Source organism: Rutidosis leptorrhynchoides, chromosome 1 (assembly GCF_046630445.1).
Source record: "Rutidosis leptorrhynchoides isolate AG116_Rl617_1_P2 chromosome 1, CSIRO_AGI_Rlap_v1, whole genome shotgun sequence".
NCBI classification, from domain to species: Eukaryota; Viridiplantae; Streptophyta; class Magnoliopsida; order Asterales; family Asteraceae; genus Rutidosis; species Rutidosis leptorrhynchoides.
Window position 1 is genome coordinate 2,643,817 of NC_092333.1, and position 20,201 is coordinate 2,664,017.

Consider the following 20,201-nt stretch of genomic DNA (forward strand, 5'->3'; position numbering starts at 1 on the left):
CAAATCGCGCTGCCATTTCTTTCAATATCTGCAGGTATTTCTGCATAGAGGGATCATGTGCTTCAAAAGATCCGTTAAACTGATTCGCTACTAACTACGAATCTGTAAAGACATGCAGCTTAACAATATTCATTTTTCGCGCAATATTTAAGCCTGCGAGCAATGCTTCATATTCGGCCTCATTATTTGTCACATCGAAATTAAACCGCAATGCATATGTATGCTCCTCACCACATGGGCTTGCCAAAACCAAACCCGCGCCTGCACCTTCTGCGCACGAAGCGCCATCAGTAAACAAATCCCAAGTTTCACCGAGTAATGGTTTTAGCGCAGTTCGCTCATTAATCACCTCTAACTCGCCAGACAGTTCAGCGAGATAATCCGCCATAACCTGACCTTTTTTAGCACTAAGCGGAAGGTAATATATTTGATAAGCACCTAATTCTATTGCCCACAATGCGAGTCTATCAGATATTTCTGGTTTGGTTAAAACTTGCTTGATTGGCATATTAGTTAATACATGCACTGGATGCCCTTGAAAATACCTTCGTAACCTTCGAGTTGTTAAAATAAGCGCATACACAAACTTTTCAATCGGCGCATAGTTTATTTCACTTCCCGTAAGAGCTTTACTAACAAAATACACCGGCTTTTGTTTTTTGTTTCTTTCCTCGATCAAAACTGAACCGAAAGCTTCGTTCGTCACTGAGATATAAAGATAAAGAATTTCACCCTGAACTGGCGCTGTTAGTGTAGGCAAAGTTTTCAACAACTTTTTCATCTCTTGAAACGCGGTTTCTGCTTCACTGGACCAAACAAAATTCTTTTGCTTCAAGCACCCTTTTAGAGTTCTGAAAAATGGCAACTGCCTTTAGGCAGCTTTAGACAAGAAACGCGTTAATACGGCTAGTTTTCCCGTCAAACTTTGCACTTCTTTAACCGTTTTTGGCGCATTCATATTTTCTATAGCTGCGATCTTTTTTGGATTAGCTTGAATACCTTGTTCTGTAACAAGATATCCCAAAAATTTTCCTTCAGTTTCGCCAAAACTACATTTTAGCGGATTAAGCTTCATGTTTATTTTTCGCAGTTTGTCAAATGTTTCACGCATATCTTCAATGATTCGATCTTGCGTCGTGCTTTTGATGACTAAATCATCTACATAAGCTTCAAGATTACGCCCTATTTGTTTATCAAACGCGGTATCAATCAACCGTTGATATGTCGCACCCGCATTGATTAAACCGAAAGGCATCATTATATAACAATATATGCCTTTGCCCGTATGAAATGCGGTTTTATCTGCGTCTTCTTGCGCTATAGGAATCTGATGATAACCTCTTGCCGCGTCCAGAAAACATTTATATGGAAAAGCATGTAAAGATTCCACTTTTAGATCAATTTCTGGAAGCGTAGAGTTATCCTTGGGGCACGCTTTATTCAAATATTTGTAATCAATACACATTCTCCAGGAACCATCAGGTTTTTTCACCAACACTGGATTTGCAATCCATGATTGATATTGAACTTCGCGTAGAATTCCAGCTCTTACCATTTTTGTTACTTCTTCGCATAGCCATTTTACACGATCTGGGGCCATGCCCCTTCGCTTTTGCACTACAGGCTTTAGAGCTGAATTTACATTGAGCCTGTGTTCCGCAATATGACGCGGGACACCAGTCATATCGTTTTCGCACCAAGCAAAAACATCCATGTATTGGACAAGTAATTGCACGATTTGTTTCCTAATATCCGCACTAACATTGCTTCATACTTTGATTTTCTGCTCTGGATATGCGGGATTAATTATTTCCATAGTATCCGCATCGTCAACAGGGTCCTACCCTGCGGTTTTTACGTTAACAGCCGCACAAATAGGCATAATGCTCATTGAACATATTGTGGCAACCCCTTTATATGTTGGAAATTTAATCATGCCATGAATTGTGGACGGGACAATTCCAAATTTACTTATAGCGGTTCTTCCCAGCAGTATGTTATAACGAGATGAGGCTCGCATAACATAAATATCTAACCGCGCTTGTCGCACCAAAGCCTCATCATTTACATCAGCCAGCTCGACTTTTAATGGCAAAATACCTATAGGTAATGAGGATTCTCCTGCAAAGCCGGTTAACGAAACCGCGGTTGTTTGCAGGTGCGTTTTAATACTTTCTGGCAGTTGAGCGAAACATTGTTCGTAAATAATATCGACGCTACTGCCGTTATCGACATGAACTTTCATGACTTTGATGTCAGCTTCCGCGATTTTGCACGATACCACTATCGGCATTTCAGAGAAATCATCGCTCTGCATTTTCGGGAAACTAATTGGCGCAAATTGCCAATTATGATACATTTTAGCAGAGTTTCGCTTTTTTCCTCTTTTTTGGACATTCGCTCGCACAGCGACCACTATATCACTATCATTTCCAATATTATTCATTATTCTAAGCAATCAAGCAATTCACCACCGATTTTAAATGTATGCACCTGCAAATCATCACAACAAAAACACGATTGAAATTAACCCCACGAATTAGTTGTTTGATGGCTCGAAACAAAAAAATTTCAGTTTAATTTGTAAAACGTGTCCCACGGATGGCGCCAATTGATCAATCCTTAATTAGCGATGTTACTTAATTACGGGTTGAGTGCAATAAGATTATAATAGAGGACGGAATGTTTGATGATTATTTTGGGCCCCGATGATCGTCTTTCACTTTAACTATCAAGTGATCAACCACCCTGACCCGGTCTTGATTGTTAATTAACATAATTCACCTTTGCGCGATGTAAAAATCCCTTGGGCAAGATCACAAGTGGAAATTACAAAGGCCTGGGCAAAATGGTAGAGAATCAAAAACTTATAAATGAGAGGCCAAGCTCTCTATTTATAGTATTCGAGATGTCCGCGACTCCGCGGTCTGCGAATTATCTAACCGTCCGCGGAAGCTCAGCGGATTAAACCGCAGTCATTTATTGGCGCGGGAATCCATCCGCTGATCTTATTTTCAGCGAACACTTCATAACTTTGCCTTATAGTTCGCGCAGTTCTGCCCTCGACCTTTAACAAATAAAATATACATATACAATGCTGTGTATATGATCAACAACTTTGATGATATATAAATGGGCCATTGAAAGTTGAGTAAATAAAGAACAAACGGGCAATCGAAAGACGTTTCCCTTTTCAAACTTGCAAGTATGAGAGTAAATTTTTAGCCAAATGTACGTGACTTAATTGGGTTAATCCGTGACCATTTCTCACCTTTTTTCTTGACCAACTCAATATATATTGCTAGTGAAGTTTGAACTTTTCACATATGGGAGGAAATCAAGGTCTCAACCACTTGGTATCTTAAGATGGTTAAGTAAGACAAAATGTGACGAATATATTTTGGCAAGGCAAACATTGTGACTGTAAGTAGTGCAAACATTGTGACTGTAAGTAGTGCAAACAGTCGCTCACACCCAAACCACAACCACATTTCATATGCATGTGTGCTTAAAGAGTAATTGAAGCCGAGCTTACCTAGAGAAGACTCGAAGAGACCGTATCAGAAGTGATTTTAGTAGTTATTGAAGTCATTTAACATCATTGATTGATGACGTGATGCAAAATGGTGTCTTTGCATACCTTACCTATGGCTATGGATGTAAAAATAGACGCATGAGCAGCATGTACAAAACACTTCATTGTCATTCACCACATAGTTTAACAACCATTATTGTAATGTATTGGTTTTCCAATCCACAATATAATGCATCAAGTAATAATGCTTTTTTGAACTTATTACGTGTATCAAAATAGCACTACTTCGTATGGATGATCGATCGTCGTTGTCAATAGCCATCTAATTTACTTTACTGACCTTCACCTGCTAACCACTGGTAAATGGACAATATCTCCTTATATTTCTTTCGTTGAAACACAAATAACAGGCTCAATAACAAGCCTGGTTGAGTCGGCATTGTAAGTAACAAACTATATTATTCATACTTGAACCCCTATGTACTAAAAATCCACATGTATCAGTAACACAGTGCATAGATAAATACTGCACCCGTCTCAAGTTGCTAATCAGTTGGTTACCTATAAGATGAGATATCATCATCATTAACAAAAATGCAGACAGAGATGATACAGAGCATGAATACGAAGCTATCTATCTAGAGCACTAATTAAGAAACGTAAACATGCATGCTGTAAAATCTAGCTATCATGATTTGATTCACTTGTGGTGGTTTGTGCATTCCATTCAGTTTTTGGGATCTCGCCCGAATCAGAAATGATCACCTTCTTACGAGGCTTCCCACTGTACGTACCTGCTCCTCCTTCTATTGCATACACATTATCCATCCCTTCAATAACTTTACCAAACACCACATGTTCCCCATCCAACCTGGAAAGAATATCAAAAAGGAAATTATATAAGATATACACTTCACATTTTCTTAACTGCCACTATTCCCTACACTAGATACCATGGAAATGTGACATTTGCCATTAGATCTCAGATGTCTGAAAGTTTTAATTAAATTTCTATTTCTAGTTGTTTGTTGTAAATATCACAACTAGTTGCTGTTATTGGTGCCTACAAAATCTCATTTTCTTAGGCGTTTTGACAAATACTAACATAATAACTGTTTTTTTTTTTTTTTTTTTTCTCCTGAAAACATGTTTACAGTCTAATGTTGCACTTTCTCAAAAGCAAAGTGAACATAGAAGGCAACATGCAAGGGCCTATTAGACAAAAGGCACACAGTTTTGAAAATATGTAATTATTACTCAGCATTGCGATATGTATAACCAAGGGTAGACTAGGAAACTAGGTAGACAAACAAGAGTAGTAAGCTAAACATGTATTAGGAGATGGATCACATAGCTATAATTAGCTTCTACTACAAGCTCAAAAACTTACCAGTAGGCCTTAACTGTAGTTATGAAGAACTGTGAGCCATTTGAATCTGGTCCTGAATTCACCATGGCAACCATACCTGCAAAAAAATATTACATTAGAAGAAAATATAAATGGCATTCAGAAAATAAAAAAAAAAAAATCATTATTCCCAAATTTTGAACCTGGGTGTGACTGCTTGATCTTGAAATTCTCATCGCGGAAGATGCCACCGTATATGGATTCATTCCCTCTTCCGTCACGGAATGCAACGTCCCCACCTTGAATCATGAATCCCGGTATGATGCGATGGAATGGTGTTCCTTTATAGTGTAAAGGTTTACCACTAGCACACTTGCCCAATTCCCCTAGTACCAACAAAACATATAAGTGGCTGCACAAAGATAACATAAAGATTGAGCTTCTATATATTTCAATTGATTATTGCGACTTCAGGTTTTATTGTTTGGCATCATGATTATGATTTTATAATTATTAACAACTGAATCTGGAAAAGTTTATCGGATTTGCTATATGAAAATCCATATATGTAAAATTTTCCCGAGCAGCAATAATCACATTGAAACACACATCTAAACACCCCATAGTCTGTTATCATTTGCTGCTGTGTGGGAATGTAGAGGGATGGATAGATCAATTTAAAAGTAGCTTAACGGTCTTAGATAAGGTGGACCCGTAGTTACCTGTGCATAAAGCACGGAAATTTTCTGCAAAGATGACAACAATAAAAAGCCAGTTATGTTAACTTATATTGGCATCAACTTCACAAAAAAATAACAAATAATAATAATAAAGTTCAAGAACTTGCCAACAGTTTTTGGGACAACTTCACCGTATAATCCGATAACAATTCTTCCTGCAAGATAAGTACGCAAGTTAGAAACAAAAACAAAATCCAGTAATTCACAGGAAACTTACCAGTCCTTATTTGTTCTACCTGATGTGTCCCATAATCCCATTCAAATTTTTTTATCTTTGCTCATTAAAGATAGGTTGAAGTGTCCTTAGTTAATTTTAATTTAAACATGTTCACATTGATGATGCATAACACTTATCAAAATACGTTCTAGGCAACTTTCAGCCTGTTTGACCTGTTTTCAATTGTTTATATTTCACCTGTTTCAACCATTAGAATTAAAACATAATCCAGCTGACTCATTTTAGAACTGCCACCGCTAACAATAATGCAATCTACACTAGTTATCGACAAGAACAAGTAATACCTAAACGTTGCTTATCAATATCAACATCCAAGAATACTCTGTGCGTAATTTCGTACACCTCCTCCACTGTATATTCCTCCTACAATGTCAGATTATATGTTAGAGAAACTCAACAAACTTAACCATCACTGACAAGTGTGTGTAAATGCAAAATAAGTAAAGATAGAAGATGAAACAAAAGTGGCTACATAATTTTTCTTTAATTATTATGTGAAACAATCATGATTTTTCGAGATCTATTCAATCAACAACTCCATTAACAGCCTTTTTATGTCCAACAAGTTTAGTTACCTTGGGCATATGTTATCTGGTACTCATCTCGATAATCAGACGTTATTAATTTACATACATCAACAAATTATAAAGCCAGAATTTATAACAAACACAGTTCAAATCAAAAGCTTGCAACTATAAATAAACAATATATTTATTTATTTATTTACCTGTTGCGAAAACGAAGAGAATATAAAAAATAGAAAAAGTGAACCGATCAACAATGCAATAAGAACCCGCGGCCGTGGTAATATCGATCTCTCTCGATCCATTTCGGAATCAGATTCTTGTTTTTCTTCTTCTTCTTTCTCATACATTCACTTAATCAACTGAAATGATGTTACTTAAATCTTCCGTTATCCGAGCTGATTTGTGTCAGACTTGATTGATTTCGTTGTCGTCTGGTGAATTAATTCGTGATCTTAATTGTTGAATCTACTTGAAATTTGACGATTGGTTTGCACACACGCCAGGTGTTTGACTTAATGTCTGTGAGAGAGACGGATAACAGAAATTGATTATTAGTTCATGCTAATTAGACCCAGTTTCAGGCTCAATTGAATTTAGGGCCCAATAAGTTAAAGCCCTCTGATGGACCAAAATATAATCGAAGTATATAAGTGTTTATTGATTCGGTTTTTGTTTTATTCGATTTAATCGGTTCAGCTTGTTCGGTTATTCAACTTCTGAAATCAAAATCGAAAATCGAATATGAATTTAGTTCGGTTTTGGTTTAGTTTTGACTTTTGATTCCAATTTTCGGTTCAATTTCTATTAAACCATCAAACATAATTTAAATTAAAATTTCATTAATAACACCATTCAAACATGTAACCTACTAAATCACCAAATCCTTGTCTTTAATAATATATAATATTATATTTTTTTACTCCAATTTCTAAAAAAATTTTGACCTAGTTTCATTTGAACTTTTAATAATTGTTTTAGAATGTGAATAAAAAAATGAGTATGGTTACTTTTAAATTAGAACTATGTTAAATGGGTAAAAATACTCTTTTTATTAACATTTGATAAAATAGTACATTTTTTCTTTAACATTTTTGTAATAAAAAAACAAACTGCTTGTTCATCACCGATTGTTAATGAAAAAAGTGATTACTTTATCATCTCAATTTTAGCTTGAAACAAGAATTTAAGAGCCAATACTTTAATTTTGTCAAAAATTAAAAGAAAAAAAAACCCCTAACTTTGATGTTCACAAGCTCAAGTTAATAATGCTATCACAAGCTCAAATTAATGATAATATTTTTTTTATTAAAGTTAGTAAAACAATCTTTAGATGTCAAATAAAAATATGTTATCATTTATGAAAAGAAAAATTGAGGTAGAAATATTAGTACTATCTTTTAATGAAATTTACCGATTTACTTAAACTCTGATATATATATGAACCAGAGTTTCTTTTTATAAAAACATAATATTATTATAATTTATTAATTGCATGGAAAGTTTATTTTATATATTTCAAGGCTAGAATAAATTGGACGGTGGTTTTAAAACTCTATGTATTTTTTGCAATTGTCGTTTTGCTACCGTCTTGCTAGCTTTTCTAATAAAATTTTCTTTTGCCGTTGAAAAAAATTTGCATGGAAGGTAAAGAATTTTGTAGCCAACAATTCCAATCAATTCTACATTTCTGAATCTATAGGGTGTTACCCCATTCCATTCCACCTCCAAAGTCTGGTTTTCCTCGTAACTGGAACACAAATCACAATGTTTTCAACCATAATGGTTTCACTGATTCCAGGCGATTCAGTGATGTTGCTGGACATCCTGGTCGGGATCTTAGGGAAAAACTGAACGGGAACAAAGAAGATTTAAGAAGGAAAATTAATGCACCTAAAGGCGTCAGTGAGTGGGACCTCAGGAACAAGCTGAATGGGTCTAAATCGGTTGGGGCGAATAATGGTTACAGTAACGGTAAAAAAGACGTGAATGTTGAAGGCCCCTTTTTCTATAATGATACCGTAACGATCGATTGCAAGAGAACGGTGAACCTTGACGAAAAGTACTACAACCATGATATTCTGGAAAAAGGCTGTTATCATGGAACTTAAAAACATCGAGCTACTCAATCAAATCGACACGCTTTGCCGTTTGGAAGGGTTATCTGATTATAGTTTGAAATACTTGGGTGGTCTAGAAGTCCTGATGATTTGTGACTCAAAAGAGTTTGCTGACCAATTAATCATGTCAAAAGATCATGTTTGTCGCAACTGGTGTTCTGATGTTTTTGCTTTAGACAAGTATTACTGGAAATCGAGGAGGATGGTCTGGATCAAGGTCACTGGGGTTCCTGTTACATGTTGGAATGAAGAGGTTTTTGCAGCTATCGGAAGATGGTGGGTGATGTTATTGAGATGGAAAACTACTCCATCAATGGTGGAAATCAGAATCTTCTTTATAGTAACATACTAGTCAACTCTAAAGATTTATTTCTGTAACAACCCAACCCAATATCCAACCGAATACACGAAATATTTTTTTTACTCAGCATAGGTGCGCGGCGCGCAGCACCCTAGGGTGCGCGGCGCGCACAAGCTCCAACAGCTTCTGTCCGGTTTTGTCAAATTTCAATTAAAGATCTCCTACTTCCCGACATATTTAGACGAAACGCTTTTCACAACATGTTATAAGAGTTAAAACTCACACGATTCAATAATAACATAAGTTTTACGAAACCGGACCCACATATGCCGTAATACGAGTTTCGTACAAAATAAGATTGTCGACCACACTAGTTTAAATTCCAAACGACACTATGAGCATGGTGTTTGGGGGTTAAACTACACAAATCTCGGTCAAACTCCAAAAGCTATATGCCAGAAGCGCCCTCTATCAAAACAAAGCGGGATCACTAATCCAAACGAACGCCCTTACCCTTGTCCACGCCAGAGCCTATAAAAAGGTAAACAACGAGAGGGTAAGCTAAAGCTTAGTGAATGCAACAATTATGCATATACATATATAATCTACTTACTTGCAATCACTTACACAATACCGCATACAAGCTAGCAATTCGACAACTATGCAAACATTATGCATAAACCAATATCCGCAATTCGTAATAAGCTAGCGACACCAAAAGCATATAGTTCACAATTAAATATGCTAATACAAAATTCACACAACCATGGTTAACCAATCGTACAAGGGAACGGTACTCGCTAGAGACCATCGGAGTTCATAACATTCATTAGTGTACATACGACGCGTAATCACTAACCCCTCGGGTGATGTCTTGAACACCGCGACAATTTCACCCCCATGACAATGTGGTGTCTTGAACACCGCGACAATTCCACATGTCAATCAAACCAATGAGTGGTGTCTTGAACACCGTGACAATTCTACTCCCATGACAATGTGATATCTTAAACACCGCGACTATTCCACATATCAATCAAATCAAATGAGTGGTGTCTTGAACACCGCGACAATTCCACTCGTTACATAGGATGTGGTGTCTTGAACACCGCAACAATTTCACATTCCACGCTACACAAATAAATACATTATATACGTACATGCATAATTATTCCACTCACCTTAACAATTTGGTGACGATTCTATACTTCCGCGAGCTTCAAGGTAAAGTACCTAATACAATAAGTACTCGATCAACACACAAACTAGTTGGACTAAACGCCAACAACTTACACATGTGCATTTAATGACTTAATGCATTAAATGCCCAATTTTCGCCAAAACCGTCCATTTAAGGTCAAGACCATCACATATCACTAAAAGTTAGTGACTAAGGTCCAACAACACTAACTAATAAACAATTAGGGTATTTCATACTCATCTTTCCCAACTAGGTCAATTATTACCAATTTAACCATTTTAAAGTCACACACCCATTTCGGGTCATCCACTAACCCTATTAACACCCATTTTCTTAATAACTAGGTGTGCTAGTAATTAACTAACCAATTGTGACTCATAAGCCCATTTAACATTTCCAAACCCCTAGGTTAGTCATCCTTGGGTCCTCATGACCCAATCTTACCCGAGAACACCCAAAATCACCAAATATGGGTTTTATGTTCATCACTAACACAAACCCTAACCCTTAAACAAATTAAAATAAGGAAATCAAAGTTAGAGCTTACCACCACAATCACAACGTAGCTAGTGTCTAGATGAATAACTTTAACACGCGCGGTTTGGCCCGAAATAAACTTCTTCCTCCTTGATTTGAGCTTTCTCTCACTCAAATGGGTTTCTCACTCTAGAACCTTTAATTGGAGAGATGAAGTGGTTGGTGGAAATGTTTAAAGTGTTTCATCCACCACACAACTGGCCATTTACAGCCTTGAACTCGTCCCCATGTGAAATGACCACAACACCCTTCATTTAACTTTTAATTAAAAAGCAGAAAACTGTACACAGGGCTAGTGCGCGGCGCGCACACATAACCCTGCGCGGCGTGCACTATGGTCTGGGCGGTTTCTGACTTCTGTTTAATTGCACAATGATACCCACACTCTATGTACCATATTTACACTGTTGTACAATAATAATTTGGGTCTTACAACTCTCCCCCACTTGAATCGGAGCGCGTCTCCCGATCCAAGCCGCATGACAAGAGGGAAGATACACCAACACAAATTCTTCGGGCTCCCACGTAAACTCGGAACCTTTACTACGACGCCATTGAACTTTATAAGTTCTCACTTCTTTATTCCTCAACTGTTTGACCTTCTCATCGAGTATAGCAATCGGCTCCTCAACATACTCCAACTTGTTGTTTAACTCGATTTCGTCTAATGGCATCCATGATGAATCATCTGCAAGACACTTACGGAGATGGGAAACATGAAATGTATTATGGATCCCCGCAAGCTCTTCGGGTAATTCCAAATGATACGCTACCTCACCAACACGAGCTAAAATTTTAAAAGGACCAGTAAACTGAGGAGCTAACTTTCCCCGTTTTCGAAACCGAATAACACCTTTCCATGGCGAAACTTTAAGCATCACCATGTCGCCTTCTTGGAACTCAATTTGTCGTCTATGCTTATTGGCATAAGATTTTTGTCTATCTTGGGCCTTTTTCAAATGAGTCCGAATCATATCAATCTTGCTATTCTTCTCTAAAACCAAATCGGTACTCCCGATTTCTCTTTGACCCACTTCTCCCCAAAAAATCGGAGTTCGACACCTCCGCCCATAAAGCATCTCATAAGGTGGCATCCCGATACTAGTATGATAACTATTATTGTACGAGAATTCCACCTAGGGCAAATGCTCATCCCAACTACCACCGAAATCAATAATACACGCCAGTAACATATCCTCTAATGTTTGGTTCGTACGTTCGGTTTGACCGTCTGTTTGAGGATGGTACGCCGTGCTCATTTTCAATTGTGTACCCATATCTTCATGAAACTTTTCCCAAAACTGAGATGTGAAACGAGTATCTCGATCCGAAATAATAGATATAGGAACCCCGTGTCTCTATATCACCTCCTTGATAAACAACTTAGCCAAGGTCTCGGACGATATCGCTTCCCGAATGGAAAGAAACAAAGCACTTTTCGTCAACCGATCAACTATCACCCAAATCGAATCAAATTGGGTTCTCGCCATCTTTGGTAACTTTGTAATGGTATCCATGGTAATGTGCTCCCATTTCCATTTTGGAATTTCTAACGGTTGTAACATACCATATGGCTTTTGGTGTTCGGCTTTAACTTGCAAACACGTGACGCATTGTTCAACATACTTTACAACATCACGTTTCATGCCCGGCCACCAATACTCCTTCTTTAAATCAAGATACATTTTCGTTGCACCCGGATGAATGGAATACTTTGACTTATGTGCTTCATCAAGTAGCAATCGTCAGAAATCTCCCATTCTAGGCACCCACACTCATCCTTGAAAGGACAACAAACCATGCGGGCCAAGGTAATAAACTCCGTTTATCCCACAATTCGTTCTTCATGCTTATTATTAACAAAAGCTTCAATTTGAATCTCACCAAGCTTTACAAAAAAATCGTTTGTAATAATCATGCATAACGATCCTACTCGTATCGCCGGATGTTGACTCTTTCGACTCAACGCACCCGCGACCACATTCGCCTTGCCCGGATGATAAAGTATTTCACAATCATAGTCCTTTACCACATCCATCCATCTACGTTGACGATAATTCAAATCTCGTTGATCAAAAAGATGTTTTAAGCTCTTGTGATCTGAATAAATCGTACACTTGACACCATACAAGTAATGGCGCCAAATTTTCAACGCATGAACAACCGCCGACAACTCAAGATCATGAGTCGGATATCTCAATTCGTGTTCCTTTAATTGTCGAGAGGCATACGCGATGACTTTACCTCGTTGCATTAGAACACAACCGATCCCATTTAAAGAAGTGTCACAATAAACCGTCATGTCTTCTACACCTTCCGGCAACACTTAAATCGGAGCTTGACATAACTTCTCTTTTAACAATTGAAAAATAATTTCTTGCTCGTTTTCCCAATTAAATCTCGCGTTCTTTCTCGTTAACTTTGTCAATGGAGAAGCGATTTTAGAAAAGTCTTGGATAAACTGACGATAATAACCGGCCAATCCGAGAAAACTTCAGATTTCCGTAGGCGTAGTTGGTCATCCCCAACTCTTCACCGTCTCAATCTTCCCCGAATCTACTTGAATACCATCCTTGTTCACAATATGGCCAAGGAATTGAACTTCCCTTAGCCAAAATTCACATTTGGAGAATTTTGCATACAACTTCTCTTTCCGCAACGTCTTCAACATGCCACGCAAATGATGTTCATGTTCCTTCATACTTTTCGAATAGACAAGTATGTCGTCAATGAACACAATCACCGACTTGTCCAACATAGGTTGGCACACTCGGTTCATAAGATCCATGAATGCCGCCGGTGCATTCGTAAGACCTAAAGGCATAACTACAAACTCAAAATGCCCATAACGCGTTCGAAAGGCCATTTTCTCGATATCTTCCTCACGGACCCACATTTGGTGATAGCCGGATCGTAAGTCGATTTTAGAAAAGTAAATCGCGCCTTGGAGTTGATCAAACAAATCGTCAATCCGAGGCAATGGATAACGATTCTTGATTGTCACCTTGTTCTACTCACGATAATCAATGCACATCCGCATACTACCATCCTTCTTCTTCACGAATAAAACCGGAGCACCCCATGGAGAAGCACTCGGTCGAATAAAACCCTTTTCAAGTAATTCTTGGGTTTGATTTAACAACTCTTGCATTTCCGTTGGTGCTAAACGATAAGGAGTTTTAGCAATGGGAGTAGCCCCCGGAACCAACTCAACGCGAAATTCAACTTGTCTTTCCGCCGGAACACCCGGTAATTCATCCGAAAAAACGTATTCGAATTCACTAACCACCAGAATTTCACAAATGGGTGGTGGATCTTCACGAGTATCAACTACATGAGCAAGAAAATCCATGCCACCACTAACAAGAAAATGACGTGCCCTTGCATAAGTGCATAATGGCACAAGTCTTCTCCGTCTCTCACTGTGAATAATTAACTCTCCCCCACTTGGGGTCTTCACACGAATAGATTTTTCATGGCATGCAATATCGGCTCTATGACGATCAAGCCAATCCATACCAACGACAATATCGAATGCACTCAAGGTCATCGGGATAAGATCAATTTTAAACGTTTCGGAACCAAACACAATATCACAATCATTACACACATCAACCGCTAGCACCGTCTTACCATCCGCTATTTCGACTTCTACCGGATGACTTAACTTAGCTAGCGGTTTATCAAGCTTAGACACAAAACCTGGAGAAAAAAATGATAATTTAGCACTGCTATAAAAAAGGATCCTTTCCGGATTAGAGTTAACCATTAAAGTACCTGAGACAACTTCGTTTGATTGCTTGGCCTCATCATGGGTCATTAAGTAATTTCGTTCCCGAGCTGTACCCGCCGCCTTCTCCAACATCTTAACATGATCATCCCGTAACTCGGGACACTCCGGCCTTCGGTGCTCTTCTTTAACACAATTATAACAAGTGAGTTTGGTTGTAGTAGACGGTTTGGTACAATTACGGGCCATATGCCCCTTTCTTCCACAATTATGACAAGAATAAGGAAAAACTCCGGAAGCACCTTTCTTCACACTACCGACACTCTCGGTCGCACCTTTACTCTTCTTGTTCGAATGACTAGTAGCTTCGAACTTCCTTTTACTAAAAGTGAAGCCACTCTTTCTCAAAGCGAGCGACTCAAAACCTTTGGCCATATCAAATAACTCATCAAAGCTTTTCACCACGTTTACACTAATCTTATCTTGATAGTTGTCGTTCAAGATTCGATAGAAGTCTTCCTTCAACATTTTATCATTCCCGACATACTCGAGCAAAATTGGGTCTTTGATAAGAAAACGGATTTGAGAGTGTTCAAATACATCGACCCTTGCCTTAAGGCACGCAACTCGTCCTTAAGTCTAGTAAGATCGGCCGAAGTTCGGTACTCGTTGAAAAACTCCGCCTTGAACTCATCCCAAGTGAAATCCATGCATTGTTCTTCGCCATAAAGTTGGATTTTCGCGTCCCACCACAACTTGGCATCACCCCGTAACATGCTGCAACCATACCTCGTCTTCTTTTCGAGAGGGCATTCACAAGTTCAAAAAGCCCCCTCCATATCGGAGATCCAACAATTGCTTTTTAGCGGATCCATTTCGCCATTAAAAGTGGGAGGTTGAGAATCCTTGAAATTCTTATAAAAGAAGTCCCGCCTTCCCACATTGTCTTCTTGTAGAACAAGCTTAACTTGTTCCTTAACCATATTGACTACTTGCTCGTCAATTGAATCTAGAAACATCTTCTTGACGTCTTCAAGAAACTCCGTTTTTTGACATTTAAATATGGCCTCAACTTTGGCCGTAAACTCGAGGTCCTCGCTCGTACCTCCTTTATGGTTTTCGGGTCCGTTTCTCGTCTTCATACTATAAAATGGAAATAGATTAAACAATAAAACGAGAGGACAAGACACAAATATATATATATACACCTCATCGCCCCATCTTGCCCAACAATCATCATACATCGCTTGTTTGACACGATTTGAACTCGTAACAATGGTAGCTAATCATTGTTACGCGAGCACGTCACATTAACTTGCTAGTACAACGTCTATCTCGCTTGATGATTGAAAATACAACACAAAACAATTAGCGCATAGTTAGTTCACCTAAACCTAGGCACTAACCAATTCCCGGTCCTACCCATCTCCTACTAGTCCCGCATAAAGCGCATTCACAATAAAGTCTAAGTCTAGGCACCTATCTCAAGTCCCCTAAATCCCTTAGACCATGCTCTGATACCACTTGTAACAACCAAACCCAATATCTAACCGAATACACGAAATATTTTTTTTATTCAGCATAGGTGCGCGACGCGCACAAGCTCCAACAGCTTCTGTCCGGTTTTGTTAAATTTCAATTAAAGATCTCCCACTTCCCGACATATTTAGACGAAACGCTTTTCATAACATGTTATAATAGTTAAAACTCACACGATTCAATAATAGCATAAGTTTTATGAAACCGGGCCCACATATGCCGTAATACAAGTTTCGTACAAAATAAGAGTGTCGACCACACTAGTTTAAATTCCAAACGACACTATGAGCATGGTGTTTGGGGTTAAACTACCCAAATCTCGGTCAAACTCCAAAAGCTATATGCCAGAAGCGTCCTCTATCAAAACAAAGCGGGATCACTAATCCAAACGAACGCCCTTACCCTTGTCCACGCCAGAGCCTATAAAAAGGTAAACAACTAGAGGGTAAGCTAAAGCTTAGTGAATGCAACAATTATACATATACATATACATATATAACCTACTTACTTGCAATCACTTACACAATACTGCATACAAGCTAGCAATTCGACAACTATGCAAACATTATGCATAAACCAATATTCGCAATTCGTAATAAGCTAGCGACACCAAAAGCATATAGTTCACAATTAAATATGCTAATACAAAATTCACACAACCATGGTTAACCAATCGTACAAGGGAACGGTACTCGCTAGAGACCATCGGAGTTCATAACATCTATTAGTGTACATACGACGTGTAATCACTAACCCCTCGGGTGATGTCTTGAACACCGCGACAATTTCACCCCCATGACAATGTGGTGTCTTGAACACCGCGACAATTCCACATGTCAATCAAACCAATGAGTGGTGTCTTGAACACCGCGACAATTCCATTCCCATGACCAGTGTTGTAAAAAACCCGATTACTCACCGATTAATCCCCGATTAATCATTTTTATGAGCAATCCGTTCCGATTTCTAAAAATCCGTTTAATTAAACGGTCAACGTCAATTGATGGGTCAAAATCGAATTTGGTAATCAAAGTCGGTCAAAGTAAAAAATGGTTAACATTTTAACATGAATTTAAACCAGAACTTTATAGTTTTGGAGCAAAATGAACAATTTTAGACAATTATATTAAAGTTTATTTGTATATTTATGATTTTTTTCTATATTTACACATATAAATTTTCAAATTTAATATTTAAATGTATACAGTACAATCCGATTAATCCCCGATTAATCTCCGAATCACCGATTAATCCTACCAAAATTCCGACCGATTAATCCCCGAATAGCTAATTTTGCAACCTTGCCCATGACAATGTGATGTCTTAAACACCGCGACTATTTCACATGTCAATCAAATCAAATGAGTGGTGTCTTGAACACCGCAACAATTCCACTCGTTACATAGAATGTGGTGTCTTGAAAACCGCGACAATTCCACATTCCACGCTACACAAATAAATACATTATATACGTACACGCATAATTATTCCACTCACCTTAACAATTTGGTGACGGTTCTATACTTCCGCGAGCTTCAAGGCAAAGTACCTAAAACAATAAGTACTCGATCAACACACAAACTAGTTGGACTAAACGCCAATAACTTACACATGTGCATTTAATGACTTAATGCATTAAATGCCCCATTTTCGCCAAAACCGTCCATTTAAGATCAAGACCATCACATATCACTAAAAGCTAGTGACTAAGGTCCAACAACACTAACTAATACATAATTAGGGTATTTCATACCCATCTTTCCCAACTAGGTCAATTATTACCAATTTAACCATTTTAAAGTCACATACCCATTTCGGGTCATCCACTAAGCCCATTAACACTCATTTGCTTAATAACTAGGTGTACTAGTAATTAACTAACCAATTGTGACTCATAAGTCCATTTAACATTTCCAAAACCCTAGGTTAGTCATCCTTGGGTCCTCATGACCCAATCTTACCCGAGAACACCCAAAATCACCAAATACGAGTTTTATGTTCATCACTAACTCAAACCTTAACCCTTAAACAAATTAAAATAAGGAAATCAAAGTTAGAGCTCACCACCACAAACACAACGTAGCTAGTGATTAGATGAATAACTTTAACGCACGCAGTTTGGCCCGAAATCAACTTCTTCCTCCTTGATTTGAGCTTTCTCTCACTCAAATGGGTTTCTCACTCTAGAACCTTTAATTGGAGAGATGAAGTGGTTGGTGGAAATGTTTAAAGTGTTTCATCCACCACACAACTGGCCATTTACAGCCTTGAACTCGTCCCCATGTGAAAAGACCACAATACCCTTCATTTAACTTTTAATTAAAAAGCAGAAAACTGTGCACAGGGCTAGTGCACGGCGTGCACACATAACCCTGCGTAACTTCTGTTTAACTGCACAATGATACCCACACTCTATGTACCATATTTACACTGATGTACAATAATAATTTGGGTCTTACAATTTACAGTTGAGGAGGTGGTAAGTCTAGTCCGTAATAATCGAGTTATCTACGCTAATGTCAAAGAAGATACTAGTCATTGTATAGTCCTAGACGTTGATACAATCCAACATGTAGATGATAAGGAGGTTAACAATGTCGAACATCTTCCAATTAATGGGGTTGATGGGTCTGATGATGACGATGAATTTATTGATGATACATACGGGTTATCTGACGATGATATTCTTGATGGTACTTTCATCTTGAATCAATAATCAGGAAAAATAGTTGATGATGATGACCATCATATTTCCGGCAACAATTCCGGCGATAAGGCCAACCTTAATCTTGAAGCATGAAGATTCAGGTTACATCGGGGAAGGTGCGGGGTGGCAGAAGAGTAATGATGAGGATAACATTGAAAAGGTTGATGAGAGTATTCCCCATAATTTTGAGAATTCCGATAAGAGCAATAGAGATGTTGAGCCACAACTTTTTGGAACTGGAAAAGGCCACGCTATTTTCGAGACTGATAAAACCAATCTTAAAGATTTGGCAGTAGATATTGATACGTTACATGCTAATGCATTTGAACCAACCCTAGAGGTTAAGTCTCCTGATCCACCTATCCCTAATATTCCAACTAGCCCAATTGCCACTAGCCCAATTCCCTCAAAACCTCCTACCCCCACAAGCCCAATAAGCAGCCCTACCCCCTAAACTGTAACCCAACACTCACTAAAACCACTTCCCCTTCGAGCCCAAAATGCAGAAGCCCACCAAACAATATTTCCTCAAACCCAATTAAATCTAACCATTCTCCTAACCCCATAAGCCCTGGCAATAATACCTCCACCAAACCCAATAACTCCACATCTTCTTGTCCATCGAATCCTTTACCTCATCCCCTCTCTGATATTCCTTACCACATCGACGGGGCTGACCCCACCAAAACTTCGAAAAAGAAAAAGAATTAATCAGGATCAGGATCACATCCCAACTCTTTGGTTCTAGAAAACACTGCCAAAAAGAAGATGGACAATCCAAAGAAATTAAATAACCTCAAAGTTAAAAGGAACGATTGTTATTGGTCTGGAATTCGAAAGTGGAAGACTTCATCAAGAATCTTAAACCTTAAAAGTGCTGTCAGGGCTCCAGAGAAAGCTGAGTTTCGACATAAATGTTCATCATGTGAAGAAAGTAGTAGGTTAAGGAATGAGAATTCACTAAAAGAAATATCTACTTCTATTGGCTCAAAACCTAAGAGAGTCAATGATCATGCTTGTGAGAATGGTAATACCAGCTGTTCCAATTCGATACGCAACTCCAACTCCAACTCGATCACCGATTCCTCGTCTGGATCAGAAGTCAATATGAACCTCCATGAATTTGGATACAAACTTGGGCTAAAGTGGAAGGCGAAGCCTTCCCAGTAAGGTTCTGTTTTCTTTTTCTTTCGGTTCTTTCTATTTCCCAATGAAGGTTTTGTCTCTTAACATAAGAAGTTTCGGGTCGGGTAAAGAAAGCAAGTTCGGTGATTTTAAAAAACTTTGTCGTGAGGTTAAACCTAGTTTCATTGCATTACAAGAAACCAAACTAAATCGTGTTAATGATAGTTAGATTTGTTCTTTGTGGGGATCAAACGATTGTAAATACATCCAAAAGGAAAAAGTTGGTAAGTCGGGAGGTCAACTTATCATTTGGGATTGTAATTGTTTTGAAGTATTCAATTCTTTTATTTGTGACTTTTATATTGGTGTACGAGGTTACTGGAAAAGCTCGGGCTGCAAATTCACTTTCATCAATGTATATGGCCCACATAATGATGTCGATAAACAAAGAATGTGGAGTTGCCTTTCGTCTGAGTTAAGAAAAGATGTTAATGGCGCTTTCATTCTATGTGGTGACTTTAATGAAGTTCGAGACCATGACGAAAGATTGAATTGT

The 20,201-nt window shown here is 38.2% G+C and overlaps 1 protein-coding gene across 2 annotated transcripts; it reads right to left on the bottom strand.

Annotated features, from left to right (window-relative positions):
- Positions 1 to 3,974: 3,974 nt before the first annotated feature.
- LOC139855347 (peptidyl-prolyl cis-trans isomerase CYP21-1-like) lies at positions 3,975 to 6,899 on the bottom strand. 2 transcript variants are annotated; one of them, XM_071844578.1, is made up of 8 exons: positions 6,589 to 6,899; positions 6,146 to 6,224; positions 5,731 to 5,778; positions 5,606 to 5,629; positions 5,087 to 5,269; positions 4,926 to 5,001; positions 4,301 to 4,406; positions 3,975 to 4,096 (listed from the first exon to the last, which is right to left on the bottom strand). In XM_071844578.1, exons 1-8 carry the CDS (start codon positions 6,733 to 6,735, stop codon positions 4,085 to 4,087), a joined length of 675 nt encoding a protein of 224 aa, XP_071700679.1. In that variant the 5' UTR covers positions 6,736 to 6,899; the 3' UTR covers positions 3,975 to 4,084. The 2 variants fall into 2 exon arrangements, with proteins under 2 accessions (XP_071700679.1, XP_071700675.1); XM_071844574.1 differs by having other exon boundaries at positions 3,975 to 4,406.
- Positions 6,900 to 20,201: the final 13,302 nt, after the last annotated feature.